The sequence below is a fragment of the Xenopus laevis genome, chromosome 3L (assembly GCF_017654675.1).
Source record: "Xenopus laevis strain J_2021 chromosome 3L, Xenopus_laevis_v10.1, whole genome shotgun sequence".
NCBI lineage: Eukaryota > Metazoa > Chordata > Amphibia > Anura > Pipidae > Xenopus > Xenopus laevis.
Window position 1 is genome coordinate 1,042,965 of NC_054375.1, and position 18,557 is coordinate 1,061,521.

The 18,557-nt window shown below is 46.3% G+C and overlaps 1 protein-coding gene across 13 annotated transcripts in view; it reads right to left on the reverse strand.

Moving 5' to 3' along the window:
- Positions 1-5,456: 5,456 nt before the first annotated feature.
- Positions 5,457-18,557, reverse strand: part of c2cd5.L (C2 calcium-dependent domain containing 5 L homeolog) — a 50,351-nt gene continuing 37,250 nt past the window's right edge. For 7 of the 13 annotated variants that reach the window (XM_041585786.1, XM_041585787.1, XM_041585785.1 and 4 more), the window contains 14 exons: positions 18,226-18,412; positions 17,395-17,559; positions 17,113-17,256; positions 15,446-15,509; positions 15,294-15,355; positions 14,722-14,820; positions 14,477-14,566; positions 14,267-14,354; positions 12,989-13,075; positions 11,750-11,788; positions 11,492-11,587; positions 8,359-8,549; positions 6,258-6,404; positions 5,457-5,943 (listed from right to left, as the gene is read on the reverse strand). In XM_041585786.1, the coding sequence (XP_041441720.1) occupies positions 5,806-5,943; positions 6,258-6,404; positions 8,359-8,549; positions 11,492-11,587; positions 11,750-11,788; positions 12,989-13,075; positions 14,267-14,354; positions 14,477-14,566; positions 14,722-14,820; positions 15,294-15,355; positions 15,446-15,509; positions 17,113-17,256; positions 17,395-17,559; positions 18,226-18,412 (1,597 nt within the window). In that variant the 3' untranslated portion in view covers positions 5,457-5,805. The remainder of the gene's footprint in view (positions 5,944-6,257; positions 6,405-8,358; positions 8,550-11,491; positions 11,588-11,749; positions 11,789-12,988; positions 13,076-14,266; positions 14,355-14,476; positions 14,567-14,721; positions 14,821-15,293; positions 15,356-15,445; positions 15,510-17,112; positions 17,257-17,394; positions 17,560-18,225; positions 18,413-18,557) is intronic. The other 6 variants (XM_041585780.1, XM_041585788.1, XM_041585783.1 and 3 more) reach the window with 3 other exon arrangements.

Here is an 18,557-nt window from a genome sequence, read left to right on the forward strand (position 1 = left end):
GTCAGACTGTGAGTATGAGTGTAAGTGTCAGACTGTGAGTATGAGTGTAAGTGTCAGACTGTGAGTATGAGTGTAAGTGTCAGACTGTGAGTATGAGTGTAAGTGTCAGACTGTGAGTATGAGTGTAAGTGTCAGACTGTGAGTATGAGTGTAAGTGTCAGACTGTGAGTATGAGTGTAAGTGTCAGACTGTGAGTATGAGTGTAAGTGTCAGACTGTGAGTATGAGTGTAAGTGTCAGACTGTGAGTATGAGTGTAAGTGTCAGACTGTGAGTATGAGTGTAAGTGTCAGACTGTGAGTATGAGTGTAAGTGTCAGACTGTGAGTATATGAGCTGTAAGTGTCAGACTGTGAGTATGAGTTAAGTGTCAGACTGTGAGTATGAGTGTAAGTGTCAGACTGTGAGTATGAGTTAATGTCAGACTTGAGTATGAGTGTAAGTGTCAGACTGTGAGTATGAGTAAGTGTCAGACTGTGAGTATGAGTGTGTCAGACTGAGTATGAGTGTGTCAGATTGTGGTATGAGTGTGTTCAGACTGTGAGTTGAGTGTAAGTGTCAGACTGTGAGTATGAGTGTAGTTGTCAGACTGTGAGTATGAGTGTAAGTGTCAGACTGTGAGTATGAGTGTAAGTGTCAGACTGTGAGTATGAGTGTAATGTAGATGTGAGTATGAGTGTAAGTGTCAGACTTGAGTATGAGTGTAAGTGTCAGACTGTGAGTATGAGTGTAAGTGTCAGACTGTGTATGAGGTAAGTGTCAGACTTGAGTATGAGTGGTGTCAGACTGTGAGTATGAGTGTGTCAGACTGTGAGTATGAGTGTAGTGTCAGATGTGAGTATGAGTGTAAGTGTGCAGACTGAGTATGAGTGTGTCAGACTGGGTATGAGTTGTGTCAGACTTGAGTATGAGTGTAAGTGTCAGACTGTAGTATGAGTGTAGTGCAGATGTGAGTATGAGTGTAAGTTCAGACTGTGAGTATGATGTAAGTGTCAGACTGTGAGTATGAGTGTAGTGTCAGATGTGAGTATGAGTGTAAGTGTCAGACTGTGATATGAGTGTAAGTTCAGACTGAGTATGATGTGTGTCAGACTGTGAGTAGAGTGTGTCAGACTGTGAGTATGAGGTGTGTCAACTGTGAGTATGGTGTGTCAGACTGTGAGTATGATGTAAGTGTCAGACTTGAGTATGAGTGGTCAGACTGTGAGTATAGTTAAGTGTCAGACTGTGAGTATGAGTTAAGTGTCAGACTTGAGTATGAGTGTAAGTGTCAGACTGTGGATGAGTGTAATGTCAGCTGTGAGTATGAGTGTAAGTGTCAGACTGTAGTATGAGTGTGTCAGACTGATGAGTTATTCGATGTGTAAGTGTCAGACTGAGTATGAGTGTAAGTGTCAGACTGATATAGTGTAATGTCAGATGTGAGTATGAGTGTAATCAGACTGTGGTTGGTGGTGTCAGTGTGAGATAGTGTAAGTGTCAACTGGGTATGAGTGTATGTAGAGTAGTATGATAGTGTCGACTGTGAGTATGATGTAAGTAGCTGAGATGAGTAAGTGTCGACTGTGAGTATGAGTGTAAGGTCAACTGGTATGAGTTTTTTTTTTTTTTTTTTTTTTTAAAAAAAAAAAAAAAAAAAAAAAAAAAAACTGTGAGTATGAGTGTAAGTGTCAGACTGTGAGTATGAGTGTAGTGTCAGACTGTGAGTATGAGTGTAAGTGTCAGACTGTGAGTAATGAGTGGTGTAAGTGTCAGACTGTGGGGTATGAGTGTAAGTGTCAGACTTATGAGTGAGTGTATGAGTATATAGTGTCAGACTGTGAGTATGAGTGTAAGTGTCAGACTGTGAGTATGAGTGTAGTGTCAGACTGTGAGTATGAGTGTAAGTGTCAGACTGTGAGTATGAGTGTAAGTGTCAGACTGTGAGTATGAGTGTAAGTGTCAGACTGTGAGTATGAGTGTAAGTGTCAGACTGTGAGTATGAGTGTAAGTGTCAGACTGTGAGTATGAGTGTAAGTGTCAGACTGTGAGTATGAGTGTAAGTGTCAGACTGTGAGTATGAGTGTAAGTGTCAGACTGTGAGTATGAGTGTAAGTGTCAGACTGTGAGTATGAGTGTAAGTGTCAGACTGAGTATGAGTGTAAGTGTCAGACTGTGAGTATGAGTGTAAGTGTCAGACTGTGAGTATGAGTGTAAGTGTCAGACTGTGAGTATGAGTGTAAGTGTCAGACTGTGAGTATGAGTGTAAGTGTCAGACTGTGAGTATGAGTGTAAGTGTCAGACTGTGAGTATGAGTGTAAGTGTCAGACTGAGTATGAGTGTAAGTGTCAGACTGTGAGTATGAGTGTAAGTGTCAGACTGTGAGTATGAGTGTAAGTGTCAGACTGTGAGTATGAGTGTAAGTGTCAGACTGTGAGTATGAGTGTAAGTGTCAGACTGTGAGTATGAGTGTAAGTGTCAGACTGTGAGTATGAGTGTAAGTGTCAGACTGTGAGTATGAGTGTAAGTGTCAGACTGTGGGTATGAGTGTAAGTGTCAGACTGTGAGTATGAGTGTAAGTGTCAGACTGTGGGTGAGACAGAGCAGTAACAAGACTCGTAGAGAACTAAGGGAACCAGAGTTTTTAATTGAAGTAAAAAACTATAAAACCAAAATTCCCTCTCGCTCCCTAATCCCTTGTCACTGGCACAGCAACTCCCCCACCCACAAGCCCCTTGGGGTCCAGACAGTTTATTGGGGGTGCTGTTGGGGCGCAGAGACTGCAGACTAAGAAGTTTAGGTTTAACAAGTCTCTGGGTGTCTCTTAAAGGGGCTGTTCACCTTTAAATTGTCAGTATGACGTAGAGAGGGATATTCAGAGACAATTGGTTTTCATTTTTTATTATTTGTGGTTTTTGACTTATTTAGCTTTTTATTCAGCAGCTCTCCAGTTTGTACTTTCAGTAATCTGGTTGCTAGGGTACAAATTCCCCTAGCAACCATGCACTGATTTGAATAAGTGACTGGAATATGAATAGGAGAGGCCTGAATAGAAAGAGCAATAAAAAGCAGCAATAACTATATATTTGTAGCCTTACAGAGTGTTTGTTTTTAGATGGGGTCGGTGACCCCCATTTAAAAGCTGGAAAGATTCAGAAGAAGGTGAATATCCAAAAACTATAAAAAATGAAGACCAATTGAAAAGTTTGTTGAAAATTAGCCATTCTATAATGTACTAAACGTGAACTTAAGGTGAACTGCCCCTCTAAAGCTCCTAAGGTATAGATGGTAAGCTCTGTGGGTGAGACTTTGTCCAGTTGTTTAAGGGCAAGAGGGGGAGATCCCAGGGTCCCCGGGAGTTGTCAGTTTGTTGCTTGATGGGAAGGATCCATCTGTTTCCTCTTTCAGGAGGAAGTGGAGATGCGGATGACGGAAGTTCAGACAAATGTAAATGTTTCAGGACCGTCTCGCTGACTCTCTAATATGGGCCAGAAACTGCCCAGGCCGACGCCCACTTACCCTGCTCGGAATGGAAGCAACTCCCAGCAACAACTCCCAGTAATAGTGTTCCGACATGTGGTGGGAACCTTCCCAGAAGCCCCGGGGCAGTTATAAAGAGAGGGGCAAGTGCTTATTAATGCCCTGCATACACTTTGCCATATAGGGGTATTTACATGCAATGTAACCCATCGAGTGCCATTGATTGTATCCTGCACTGACACCCAAAGGGTCACATGAAATAAACAGGGGCGGAGCTTATACACAGGATATATCTCTTTATTTATCAGTATATACATGGGGGTTATTATATAGGGAGAGAGGCGCTTGTAATGCAACATTCCCCCATATTTACATACATAGCCACAACCCCCAGCATGCACTGCAACGAATGCCCCTCCACCCTGGCAAGATACAGAGAGTAAAGACATTAGAACATGTTGCCCATTGGATCCAATAGATTTCACTGACTCAACCACCAATCACATCTCTTCAAATCTCTGCTGAATTCACTTGTGTAGCATGAGCTCCCTCTAGTGGCCAAAGCTCTAACAACCGGCCTTGTCCCATTCACATTCTCTAGTACTGGGGGAGATTGGATTCACTTACCCAGGGGGAGGTTCCTGTCTGACCATGGGAAAGAGAACAGCCCAGGAGCAGGAAGTACAGAGAATCAGAGCTCTGTACCTGGGTAAGTACTGGGGGAGATTCACTTACCCAGGGGGAGGTTCCTGTCTGACCATGGGAAAGAGAACAGCCCAGGAGCAGGAAGTACAGAGAATCAGAGCTCTGTACCTGGGTAAGTACTGGGGAGATTGGATTCACTTACCCAGGGGGAGGTTCCTGTCTGACCATGGGAAAGAGAACAGCCCAGGAGCAGGAAGTACAGAGAATCAGAGCTCTGTACCTGGGTAAGTACTGGGGAGATTGGATTCACTTACCCAGGGGGAGGTTCCTGTCTGACCATGGGAAAGAGAACAGCCCAGGAGCAGGAAGTACAGAGAATCAGAGCTCTGTACCTGGGTAAGTACTGGGGGAGATTGGATTCACTTACCCAGGGGGAGGTTCCTGTCTGACCATGGGAAAGAGAACAGCCCAGGAGCAGGAAGTACAGAGAATCAGAGCTCTGTACCTGGGTAAGTACTGGGGAGATTGGATTAATTTACCCAGGGGGAGGTTCCTGTCTGACCATAGGAAAGAGAACAGCCCAGGAGCAGGAAGTACAGAGAATCAGAGCTCTGTACCTGGGTAAGTACTGGGGAGATTGGATTCATTTACCCAGGGGAGGTTCCTGTCTGACCATAGGAAAGAAAACAGCCCAGGAGCAGGAAGTACAGAGAATCAGAGCTCTGTACCTGGGTAAGTACTGGGGGAGATTGGATTCACTTACCCAGGGGAGGTTCCTGTCTGACCATGGGAAAGAGAACAGCCCAGGAGCAGGAAGTACAGAGAATCAGAGCTCTGTACCTGGGTAAGTACTGGGGGAGATTGGATTCACTTACCCAGGGGGAGGTTCCTGTCTGACCATGGGAAAGAGAACAGCCCAGGAGCAGGAAGTACAGAGAATCAGAGCTCTGTACCTGGGTAAGTACTGGGGAGATTGGATTCACTTACCCAGGGGGAGGTTCCTGTCTGACCATGGAAAGAGAACAGCCCAGGAGCAGGAAGTACAGAGAATCAGAGCTCTGTACCTGGGTAAGTACTGGGGGAGATTGGATTCACTTACCGAGGGGGAGGTTCCTGTCTGACCATGGGAAAGAGAACAGCCCAGGAGCAGGAAGTACAGAGAATCAGAGCTCTGTACCTGGGTAAGTACTGGGGGAGATTGGATTCACTTACCCAGGGGGAGGTTCCTGTCTGACCATGGGAAAGAGAACAGCCCAGGAGCAGGAAGTACAGAGAATCAGAGCTCTGTACCTGGGTAAGTACTGGGGGAGATTGGATTCACTTACCCAGGGGGAGGTTCTGTACCTGGGTAAGTACTTTCTAGTGACTGGAATTAATTACACGGGAGGAGGTGAGACAGCAACTGGAGAGAAAACCATGTAAAACAGAAGTGTCTGGGGGTGCTGGGAGTTGTAGTTCAGCAAACAGCTGTAAGGCTGCAGTTCTGCAATTACTAATAATGATTTAGTCCCAGGGGTGGCGCTGGATAAACATGGGGGAGGGTTCAGAGGGAAACAATACAAATAAATAGATTTGTTCCAGTTTCATTGGTTTCAGCACCACCAGCTTCTGATAAAGCCACAATTTCTCTGCATCAGTCTCTATGTCCCCGGGTCCAATTCTCAGCTCCACCTGATTGAAACAACACGGGCAGTGGCGTTGGGTTCATGTAGCGCAGTCTCCTCCCACTGACTGGGCCGGTGGCGCTGTGGGTGGGGCTGTGGGTGGAGCCGGCGCTGCGTCCAGTTCTGATTCAGAGATGAAAATAACGGCGTCTCCGCTGACGTTGATCAGACATTGAGCCTGCAAAGAGCAAGGGGAACGGTCACATGTCAGCCCCAAATTCTATATAATACAAAGTAATAAGCCAAAGTAGCCACCGCCCCCCGTCAGGTAAGTTACTCCAGTGTTGCCCTCCGACTACTTCCCCAGGCAGAGCTCCGGTACTTCCAGCTCCTGGGCTGTTCTCTTTCCCATGAACAGGTCAGGGGGAGGGGCTTGTCTGACCACAGGAAGGAGAGCAGCCCAGGAGCAGGAAGTAGAGAGAATTAGGGCAACATTATGGAAGAGTGTCAGTAATGTGCTACAGGTTATTAGAAGTCCAGGATCTATTTCACCTGATTCTTGTTGGCATTTTCCATGAACACACACTGCTTCATTATGTACGACACCACAGCATTGCCCCCAAGCGCTGCCACGTGGGCACGGACCATGGCAAACACCTCACATATAAAGGCATGGAGAAACCCGCTGACTCCGCCCTCCTGCAATGAAACAGACATTAGAGGAGTCCGATAGAAAAGGCATTTTGTGTGTATAGTAAGTAGCACTAGAGTGCTAGCTCTGTGGGTAGGGGCTGTGTGTATAGTTAGTAGTGCTAGAGTGTTAGCTCTGTGGGTAAGAGCTGTGTGTATAGTTAGTAGTACTAGAGTGCTAGCTCTGTGGGTAAGAGCTGTGTGTATAGTTAGTAGCACTAGAGTGCTAGCTCTGTGGGTAAGAGCTGTGTGTATAGTTTGTAATACTAGAGTGTAAGCTCTGTGGGTAGGGGCTGTGTGTATAGTTAGTAGTACTAGAGGGCTAGATCTGTGAGTAAGGGCTGTGTGTATAGTTAGCACTAGATTGTTAGCTCTGTGTGTACAATTAAAAGCACTAGAGTGTTAGCTCTGTGGGTAAGAGTTGTGTGTATAGTTATCACTAACTAGTGTTAACTCTGAGTAAGGGCTGTGTGTATAATTAGAAGCACTAGAGTGTTAGCTGTGTGTATAGTTAGTAGCACTAGATTGCTAGCTCTGTAAGGAATGTGTGTATAAATAGAAGCACAAGCGTGTTAGCTCCGTGGATAAGGGTTGTGTGTATAGCTAGTAGCACTAGAGTGCTAGCTCTCTGAGTAAGGGCTGTGTGTATAATTAGAAGCACTAGAGTGTTAGGTCTGTGGGTAAGAGTTGTGTGTATAGTTAGTAGTACTTGAGTGTTAGCTCTGTGAGTAAGGGCTGTGTGTATAAGTAGAAACACTAGAGTGCTAGCTCTGTGGTTAAGGGCTATGTGTATAGTTAGTAGTACTAGAGTGCTAGCTCTGTGGGTAAGGGCTATGTGTATACTTAGTAGTACTAGAGTGTTAGTTCTGTGGGTAGGGGCTGTGTGTATAGTTTAGTAGTACTAGAGTGTTAGCTCTGTGAGTAGGGGCTGTGTGTATAGTTAGTAGTACTAGAGTGTTAGCTCTGGGGTAGGGGCTGTGTATAGTTAGTAGTACTAGAGTTTTAGCTCTGTGGGTAAGGGCTGTGTGTATAGTCAGTAGTACTAGAGTGTTAGCTCTGTGGGTAAGGGCTATGTGTATACTTAGTAGTACTAGAGTGTTAGCTCTGTGGGTGGGGCTGTGTGTATAGTTAGTAGTACTAGAGTGTTAGCTCTGTGGGTAGGGGCTGTGTGTATAGTTGGTAGTACTAGAGTGTTAGCTCTGTGGGTAAGGGCTGTGTGTATAGTTTAGTAGTACTAGAGTGTTAGCTCTGTGAGTAGGGGCTGTGTGTATAGTTGGTAGTACTAGAGTGTTAGCTCTGTGGGTAGGGGCTGTGTGTATAGTCAGTAGTACTAGAGTGCTAGCTCTGTGGGTAAGAGCTGTGTGTATAGTTAGTAGTACTAGAGTGTTAGCTCTGTGAGTAGGGGCTGTGTGTATAGTTGGTAGTACTAGAGTGTTAGCTCTGTGGGTAAGGGCTGTGTGTATAGTCAGTAGCACTAGAGTGTTAGCTCTGTGGGTAAGGGCTGTGTGTATAGTCAGTAGCACTAGAGTGTTAGCTCTGTGGGTAAGGGCTGTGTGTATAGTCAGTAGTACTAGAGTGTTAGCTCTGTGGGTAAGGGCTATGTGTATACTTAGTAGTACTAGAGTGTTAGCTCTGTGAGTAGGGGCTGTGTGTATAGTTGGTAGTACTAGAGTGTTAGCTCTGTGGGTAAGGGCTGTGTGTATAGTCAGTAGCACTAGAGTGTTAGCTCTGTGGGTAAGGGCTGTGTGTATAGTCAGTAGTACTAGAGTGTTAGCTCTGTGGGTAAGGGCTATGTGTATACTTAGTAGTACTAGAGTGTTAGCTCTGTGGGTAGGGGCTGTGTGTATAGTCAGTAGTACTAGAGTGCTAGCTCTGTCGGTAGGGGCTGTGTGTATAGTCAGTAGCACTAGAGTGCTAGCTCCGTGGCACAGGTAAAAATAACAGGTGTTAGCTCCAGACTAACCTCGCGCAGAGAAGTGGTTTCCCGTATAAAGAACATGTTGATGATCCCCAGGAATTTGGTGATCTTGGCGCCAGGAATGAAGGAGAGGGGCGTCATCTTTACAACCGTGACGGAGGGAATGGAGCCGGCGGTTCCTCCTCGGTGGCGCATGGGGCCCTCAGTCAGGGGGCTGGACTTGTCCTGAGAGACGGCTACATGAACGACAAGAGAGGGGAGAGGTGGGACAGAGACAAGAACAGGGGCTACAGAGACACATGGGGGCGGAGCCTCAGTCTGGAATGAAGTGGGTGGCGGCACGGAGCAGAGGTGGAACTGGTGAAGCAAGTCAAGCAGGAACGGCGTCACAGAGAGAGAGAAGATGGAGGCGGAGTCATGCAGTGCATGCGACACTAGTCAGACACAAGGACAAGCTGCTACGGACAGACCAGGAGGCGCAATTCCAGCGCATGAGAAAATGATCAGAACAAATGAGAAAAGAAGAACAAAAAAAGAAGAATAACTCAAAATCATTGAAGATCTGAGAGGGAAGATCCGCTGCGTTGTACATAAAGCGCAGGAAAGTCGCCATTTCCTTTAACCAATCAGAGCTCTGCACCTTGGATCTCTCCCCCAATTACATTTGCAGGATTAGAAGATATCAAACAGCGCCGACCACTTCTGGTTCACATGGTCACTATCATTCCCACAGCTGTCACTCAACTGCAACTCCCAGAAACCCAGGAAGCCTACTGGGAGTTGTGCTTAAGCATCTGACAGGAATAGGGCTTATTAACTAAATACACATGAAATATCTATATGAGCAAGACTGATATAAAACCCTCAGCACAGAGCAGACAGTAGGACAAGATGGAGACAGTAGGGCAAAATGGAAACAATAGGACAAGATGGAGACAGTAGGACAAGATGGAGACAGTAGGACAAGATGGAGACAGTAGGACAAGATGGAGACAGTAGGACAAGATGGAGACAGTAGGACAAGATGGAGAAAGTAGGACAAGATGGAGACAGTAGGGCAAGATGGAAACAATAGGACAAGATGGAGACAGTAGGACAAGATGGAGAAAGTAGGACAAGATGGAGACAGTAGGGCAAGATGGAGAAAGTAGGGCAAGATGGAGACAGTAGGACAAGATGGAGACAGTAGGACAAGATGGAGACAGTAAGACAAGATGGAGACAGTAGGACAAGATGGAGACAGTAGGACAAGATGGAGACAGTAGGACAAGATGGAGACATTAGGACAAGATGGAGACAGTAGGACAAGATGGAGAAAGTAGGACAAGATGGAGACAGTAGGGCAAGATGGAGAAAGTAGGGCAAGATGGAGACAGTAGGACAAGATGGAGACAGTAGGACAAGATGGAGACAGTAGGACAAGATGGAGACAATAGGACAAGATGGAGACAATAGGACAAGATGGAGACAGTAGGACAAGATGGAGACAGTAGGACAAGATGGAGACAATAGGACAAGATGGAGACAGTAGGACAAGATGGAGACAATAGGACAAGATGGAGACAATAGGACAAGATGGAGACAGTAGGACAAGATGGAGACAGTAGGACAAGATGGAGACAGTAGGGCAAGATGGAGACAGTAGGACAAGATGGAGACAGTAAGACAAGATGGAGACAGTAGGACAAGATGGAGACAGTAGGACAAGATGGAGACAGTAGGACAAGATGGAGACAGTAGGACAAGATGGAGACAGTAGGGCAAGATGGAGACAGTAGGGCAAGATGGAGACAGTAGGGCAAGATGGAGACAGTAGGACAAGATGGAGACAGTAAGACAAGATGGAGACAGTAAGACAAGATGGAGACAGTAGGGCAAGATGGAGACAGTAGGACAAGATGGAGACAGTGGGACAAGATGGAAACAGTAGGACAAGATAGAGACAGTAGGACAAGATGGAGACAGTAGGATAAGATGGAGACAGTAGGACAAGATGGAGACAGTAGGACAAGATGGAGATTGTAGGACAAGATGGAGACTGTAGGACAAGATGGAGACAGTAGTACAAGATGGAGACAGTAGGGCAATATGAAGACAGTAGGACAAGATGGAGACAGTAGGACAAGAGGGAGACAGTAGGACAAGATGGAAACAGTAGGAGAAGAAGTGACACTGAGTGAAGGTGGAGAGGAGGACAAAATAAGAACACCAGGGCAAGAGCCCAACAGTAACAATATATATAAGATGAATTGGAGGTAAGCTCCAAACACAGGCTTCCAAATAGAGTAGACGGGAGAAGAGCAGCAAACAGCCAATCCCTATCATGTGCTCTGGCCGTGGGAACAATAACTCATAAGAACAGGATTTACCCCATGGGATCGTAGCGCTGAAATGAGATGTGAGGAGGCAGCCAAAAAAATTGCGTAAAAGCTTTATTAATCCATTTAAATGAAGCAAAATAAAAAGCAGCCGTTTGGTGACATACAAGTCCCTTCATCAGAAGATATTTTGGTGACTTCAAATGGATTAATAAAGCTTATTCACTAAGTTTGGCTGCACCCTGACATTTCATTTCAGCCCTACGATCCCGTGGTGTAAATGCAGTTGTTATGTACTATATATATATATATGTATATAATGTATGGCCCATCAGTTGCACAAGTACAACTCCCAGTACCCTCACATATACAAAGGCTGTTGGAGAGGTGGTGAATGGACTGGCCATTCTCGTATGCTCTGTGCCCAACCAGAAATATGGCCATCACCATATCAATGGCATCCCAGGTGAAGATGAGGAGGCCAGCAACAGCAACCATTGGCCTTTAAGCAAATCAAGATAGAGGAGGGGCTTCCCGTGTCCAATGAGAGGAGGCCGAGGCCACCAGGGCAGCACCATGGAACTGATATTAAGGGGGTGAGAACTGAAGATAAAGTGAGAAGAACCAGAAGTTTCTATGCGCTGTTCCTGTGCTGATTGGATGGTGCAGCACCACTGCAGATTCAGGAGCTGATTGGATGGTGCAGCACCACTGCAGATTCAGGAGCTGATTGGATGGTGCAGCGAGTATGAGAAGGAACCCGGGGGGGCCGGCACCACTGCGGATTCAGAAGCTGATTGGATTGTGGGAGGAAGAAGACTGGGAGGGAGAGACAGCAGTGCAGCAGCAGCGCAGCCTACTTGTCTTAACTGATCCGCGTCTTATGGTGTGAGCTCGCACTCTAATGTGCTCTATCCAGCTGTTACATCTGTCTGCAAAGGAACCGTAATCAGCGGCTGGAGACACACGGACAGAGGGACACACAGAAAGAAAGAAAAAAACATGGATGACGTCTCTTGCTCATTGCAATGTCTTCTGATGATGCAGCTATCTGTAGTACTCCAGAAGAAGAGGATTGTGGGTAATCTAGAGGGGCTTCATATACCACCCACACTTACCTCTCTGAGTGGCCGGGGATCCGCCTCGCTCGTGATTATCTGTGGGAACAAAGGTCAGTGAGATGCTGCAGCCACTCATATGGAATCAGTACTGACCAACTGCAACAGGTACAGGGTCAGGCAGAGCATATATGTATCAGTACTGACCAACTGCAACAGGTACAGAGTCAGGCAGAGCCTATATGTATCAGTACTGACCAACTGCAACAGGTAGAGGGTCAGACAGAGCCTATATGTATCAGTATTGACCAACTGCAACAGGTAGAGAGTCAAACAGAGCCTATATGTATCAGTACTGACCAACTGCAACAGGTAGAGAGTCAAACAGAGCCTATATGTATCAGTATTGACCAACTGCAACAGGTAGAGGGTCAGACAGAGCCTATATGTATCAGTATTGACCAACTGCAACAGGTAGAGAGTCAAACAGAGCCTATATGTATCAGTACTGACCAACTGCAACAGGTAGAGGGTCAGACAGAGCCTATATGTATCAGTACTGACCAACTGCAACAGGTAGAGGGTCAGACAGAGCCTATATGTATCAGTACTGACCAACTGCAACAGGTAGAGAGTCAAACAGAGCCTATATGTATCAGTATTGACCAACTGCAACAGGTAGAGAGTCAAACAGAGCCTATATGTATCAGTACTGACCAACTGCAACAGGTACAGAGTCAGGCAGAGCCTATATGTATCAGTATTGACCAACTGCAAGAGGTACAGAGTCAAACAGAGCCTATATGTATCAGTACTGACCAACTGCAAGAGGTACAGAGTGAAACAGAGCCTATATGTATCAGTACTGACCAACTGCAACAGGTAGAGGGTCAGACAGAGCCTATATGTATCAGTATTGACCAACTGCAACAGGTAGAGAGTCAAACAGAGCCTATATGTATCAGTACTGACCAACTGCAACAGGTAGAGGGTCAGACAGAGCCTATATGTATCAGTACTGACCAACTGCAACAGGTAGAGAGTCAAACAGAGCCTATATGTATCAGTATTGACCAACTGCAAGAGGTACAGAGTCAAACAGAGCCTATATGTATCAGTACTGACCAACTGCAACAGGTACAGAGTCAGGCAGAGCCTATATGTATCAGTATTGACCAACTGCAAGAGGTACAGAGTGAAACAGAGCCTATATGTATCAGTACTGACCAACTGCAACAGGGTCAGACAGAGCGTATATGTGTGTGGCACTGCCCACTAACCTCCTGTTTATACACCCACCTCTGGCCGGAGAGAAAGGCTGGGGGCCGGGAGAGTCGGAGGATAATTCCATGGGGAACTGAAGTTGCTCCTCGGCGTCTGCAGAGACTGAAAGAGACAAAAGTGGGATTCAGCTCATACTGGCAACTCCCAGCACCTCCAGTATAAATGTATTTATTTAGACATTCTCTGCATGGGAAGCGCAGCAGCTCTAGTGGGTAGGAGATCAGTGATCTATGGTGGCGCCACCTTCAGGACAAACAGAGGAATTACCCCACAGGCAGATAGTTGCTGTTAAAGGAGAAGGAAAGGCTGGAGACACTTGGGGGTGCCAAACATAAGGCACCCCCAAGTGATTGTAGCGACTTACCAAAAACCCAGGGAGCACCACGGAGATATCTACTTCCGTCTTCGCGCAGCTGCACATGCGCATTAGAACTAAAAGCCGAACTTTAACTTTAAAGTCGGCTTTTTCGTTCAACTGCGCATGCGTCAGTCCGGGGAAATGCGCAGCTGCGCGAAGACGGAAGTAGATATCTCCATGGTGCTCGCTCCTATAACCCGGGGCCGGTGCACTGGCCCTGGGTTTTTGGTAAGTCGCTACAATCACTTGGGGGTGCCTAATGTTTGGCACCCCCAAGTGTCTCCAGCCTTTCCTTCTCCTTTAAATGGATACTGTCATGCGAAAATCCATTTCTCAAAAGAGCAAATAGATTTTTTTTATATTCAATTTTGAAATCTGACATGGGGCTAGACATATTGTCAATTTCCCAGCTGCCCCAAGTCATGTGACTTGTGCTCTGATAAACTTCAATCACTCTTTACTGCTGTACTGCAAGTTGGAGTGATATCACCCCCACCATTTCCCCCCCAGCAGCCAAACAAAAGAACAATGGGAAGGTAACCAGATAGCAGCTCCCTAACACAAGATAACAGCTGCCTGGTAGATCTAAGAACAACACTCAATAGTAAAATCCAGGTCCCACTGAGACACATTCAGTTACATTGAGAATGAAAAACAGCAACCTGCCAGAAAGCAGTTCTCTCCTAAAGTGCAGGCACAAGTCACATGACTGGGGGCAGCTGGGAAATTGACAATATGTCTAGCCCCATGTCAGATTTCAAAATTGAATATAAAAAAATCTGTTTGCTCTATTGAGAAATGGATTTCAGTGCAGAATTCTGCTGGAGCAGCACTATTAACTGATGTGTTTTGAAATAAACATGTTTTCCGATGACAGGATCCCTTTAACAACCAAGTGAATTCTGGGCTGAACCCCTTTAAGGTGCACCCCTTACCTCGGGGCTGAGCTCTCTCCGGCCTGTTCTTAATGACCTGCAGCGCCTGTTGTTTGTCGAATGTGATGGCGACGGCAGTTACAGCCACCTGAAAGGAAGAGACACCAAAATTAGGCACGAGGGCACTGCCAGGGTCTCACAAACCTAGAGGGAAAGTTGCCCTTTGTTCTGATAAGGAGGAATGAGCCACCGTAGGTGCACGTTACTTACCTGTATAGACTCCTCCTCCGGCACGGCCACGGTGAAATTAACGTGGCACAGGCAGCAGGGCACCATAGAGCGCAGCTTGAAGTAAAGACTCTGTGAGGGAGACATTGGCATCGTGCATGAAAATCTCTAGCTAAACTCATCCACCAATCAGGATGCTTTTCCCTGGGCTTCATTCTTCTCTACGTGCAGAGTGGCACATGCAGAGTCCTGATTGGCAGGCTCCGTGCGCATATTAATTAGCTCACCTTCAGCAGATTCTCACAGAGATCACTGAAGCTCTTATTCAGACTCTGATTGGTCAGGTTCATGTTGTTCAGCCGGATGACTCTCACCGAGGTGAACATCTAAACGGGGCCGATAACGAGGTAATAAGATAATGAGTCATTATCACCCACATATCCCAGGCCCCTCCCCTTCCCACCCTCTGAAACTGAACCTGTGCCCCTCCTCCCAGACTGTGACAGTAAAGCTATTGGCCAGTGACCATAACATCATTTAATATGGGTCATATATATATAGATTTATATAAATAGTGAATAAAGTACCCCCTATTGTAAGATATAAGGATTATAAGTCACCAAGGAGTTTTATATAGGTCATGGAACTCCGAGGTTACTTCTAATATCCTCATATTTTCCAACAAGGGCTACTTTATTTATTTATAATACACAAGTTTAAGGAGTCATGTGACGAAATATATATATATATATATATATATATATATATATATATATATATATATATATATATATATATAGATACTGTATATACCTATCCCCCCTACAATGGCTCTTGCACCCCCCTACATCTCACTCACTTGTATATTGGGTATCCAGTTATTTATTCCAGGCATGATTTCTGTATTGCAGATAAAAAACCCTACAAGAGAAATAAAGGGGAACTAAGAACATGAGGCCGCATGGAGACTGAGCAGTTGGATTGGCTGGGAGTGGGGGAGGCGGATCTTACCAGGAGGAGGAGCCACATCCGTCAGCAGAGAGTGCACATCCTCCATGGCATCGGTGTCATCGATCTGAAAGCAGCAAGAGAGTTTTGGGTGCTCGTGCGGGAGCTGCCCTGGGGCTTGGATCACATTAGCAGTGGATACTTGTTTCCCATCAATCAAGTTGCTTAGCGGGACCCGCAAAACCCGTTACAATCTCCCACCACAATGGCCCATAATGCACAGTGCGAATGGGGGCGGAGTGTGTAATCAGTGACCCTTTCTATTAGGGATGCACCTTCACGAAAGATTCGGCCGAAAACCGAACCAAATCTGAATTTGCATATGCAAATTAAGGGTGGGGAGGGGGAAAACATTTTTTACTTCTTTGTTTTGTGACAAAAAGTCACGTGATTTCTCTCCCCGTCCCTAATTTGCAGAGGGTATATTCGGATTTGGTTTGGCCGGGCAGAAGGATTTGGCAGAATCCGAATCCTCCTGAAAAAGGGCGAATCCCGAACCAAATCCTGGATTCGTTGCATCCCTAATTCTAAACAACAAACCCAACCATTTCTGTTCATTTGCCGGGCCCCCGTCGGGCCCTAAGCACAAGAACAATTGGGAAGAAAGAATAACGGAATTTAATTGGCCCCTGGGTTCATTCCCATATAGAAGAGATCAATAGCCTCGAGGCCGGGCCCTTATTCACTTCCCATGGGGCCCCACATACCTGTTACTATCAGGAGCCCCGCCATGAGTGAACGTTAGGGCCACAAATTGCTGAGATTTACTCATTTCTATTGTTTTCCCCTGAATGGCTGAGCACTGGGCGGTGAAGCTTGCACTCACCATAATGGCCGCCATAGGATTGAATGCTGATTGCTGGCTCTTAGGGTAGGACTCCACGAGCGATTTTGTCGCGATCCAACGCGCTGTGACAAACCGTATACGACATAAATAAGGTAAGAGATAGAATTGTCGCGTGATGTCACAGCGTTGATCCGACGCAACACATCGGTCGGATGCAGATGCCATGCGCTGTGTTTGCATCCGACAGTCGTGTTGCGTCGGATCAACGCTGCGACATCATGCGACAATTCTATTACTTACCTTAGTTTTGTCGCAGCGCGTCGGATCGCGACAAAATCGCTCGTGGAGTCCTACCCTAAGAGCCAGCATTCAATCCTATGGCAAACAGCCCCCCAGGCGGCCATTATGGTGAGTGCAAGCTTCACCGCCCAGTGCTCAGCCATTCAGGGGAAAACAATAGAAATTAGTAAATCTCAGCAATTTGTGGCCCTAATGTTCACTCATGGCGGGGCTCCCGATATTAACGGGTATGTGGGGCCCCATGGGAAGTGAAGGTGGGAGAGGGCGCCGAAATACGAGGGGTAGGTATGCACCAAAGCCACTATTTTGGATTTGGCCGACCCCCAATCCTTAGAGAAAGATTCAGTCGAATACTAAACCGAATCCAAATTTGCATATGCAAATTAGGGGTGGGAAGGGGAAAATTTTTTTACTTCCTTGTTTTGTGACAAAAAGTCACGTGATTTCCTCCCCACCTCTAATTTGCATATGCAAATTAGGATTCGTATTCGCCGGTTGAATCTGAATCCTGCTGAAAAATCATCTTTACCCTCTATTGTCCCTCTATTCACAGGCAAGTGGTTTGTCCCACGGGAGCACTTACCTCCAAGACAAAAGCGTCCTTCTTCCCGTGTGATAGATCCAGTTCTGCCGTCTCATCGGAGCTTTCAGACTGGGAGCGCAGGAGCCTAGAACGCTGCCTCGGTTCCGGAATGGGGGACCCCACCGTCTCCTCCAATATTTCCTGCTGGGGGCGCAGAAGAAGCGTCATTTATGCTGCTAGAGGGGGGCACGTGATGTACAAACCCCAACGGGGGCACAAATGTAGCATGAAAGGATCCGCCTCTGTGGGGCCACATTAAGCAGGAGGGGCCCCATTACTCACCGGAGGGTTAATCTCATACAGCTCCTTGTTCTTGGCGATGGTTTCGTTGATCTTTTTCTGCATGTGTGACATGTGCTGCTCGTTTGATCCATCGCTGGGGGTCTTCCCTGAGATCTGGATGCCCCCCGGGGTGGGTAACGCTGATAAATAGACTCCTGTAGCAGACTGACAAGGGCACGGGGGTCAGTATTGTTCTTTAGATGCCACATTGGGGGACAGACACTTCCCAGATGTTGCTGGACTTACAACCCCCACAGTGAAGCATCTATGGGCATTTTGGGTGCTGTAGTTCTGCAACATCTCACCCGAACAGTGGGGCAAAGGGTGAAATGTGCCAGAAGCCTGGGGTGTCATCTAATTAGAGTTGGGCAGTTGAACTGAGCACTCAGGTGCCTTCTGGGGACAGAGGTAGAGAGTTAAAGGGGCGCTTCCCCTTTAAATTAACTTGCAGTATGTTATAGAATGGCCAATTCTAAGCAAATGGTCTTTTTTTATAGTTTTTTTTAATTATTTCCCTTCTTCTTCTGACTCTTTCCAGCTTTCAAATGACCCCATGTAAAAAACAAATGCTCTGTAAGGCTACAAATGTCTTGTTTTGTATTGCCTCTCCTATTCATATTCCAGTCTCTTATTCAAATCAATGCATGGTTGCTAGGGGAATTTGGACCCTAGCAACCAGATGCTGCATAAAAAGCGAAATAACTCAAAAACCACAAATAATAAAAAATGAAGACCAATTGCAAATTGTCTCACAAGATCCCTCTCTACATCATACTGACAGTTAATATAAAGGAGTGAGCGGAGCTGTTACATGTGACATGGGGCACTTACTGCTAGACCCAAGAGCATGCTCTCCCCCACTGTGATCTGGATCCTCAGGCCAAACAGAGCATTCATTCCCTTCAGCTTGAGCTTGTTCATGAGCTGAGTGTGCAACTCGTACTCCATAAACGGGAGGAGACTGCTAATCACTGTGGCATTGGCTTCTGCCTGCGACTTCTTCTTCAGCCGACACAACCTGCAACCAAAATAGAGATCTGTGATTGGCTGAGGCAATGCCCAAAATCCTGGTGCTGAGACAAAGTCTCACCTCTGTATATAATGCAGGAATTTCAATTATAATGGGTCGGAGTGGCCTAAGCTTTCACTAACAAGCTCTGATT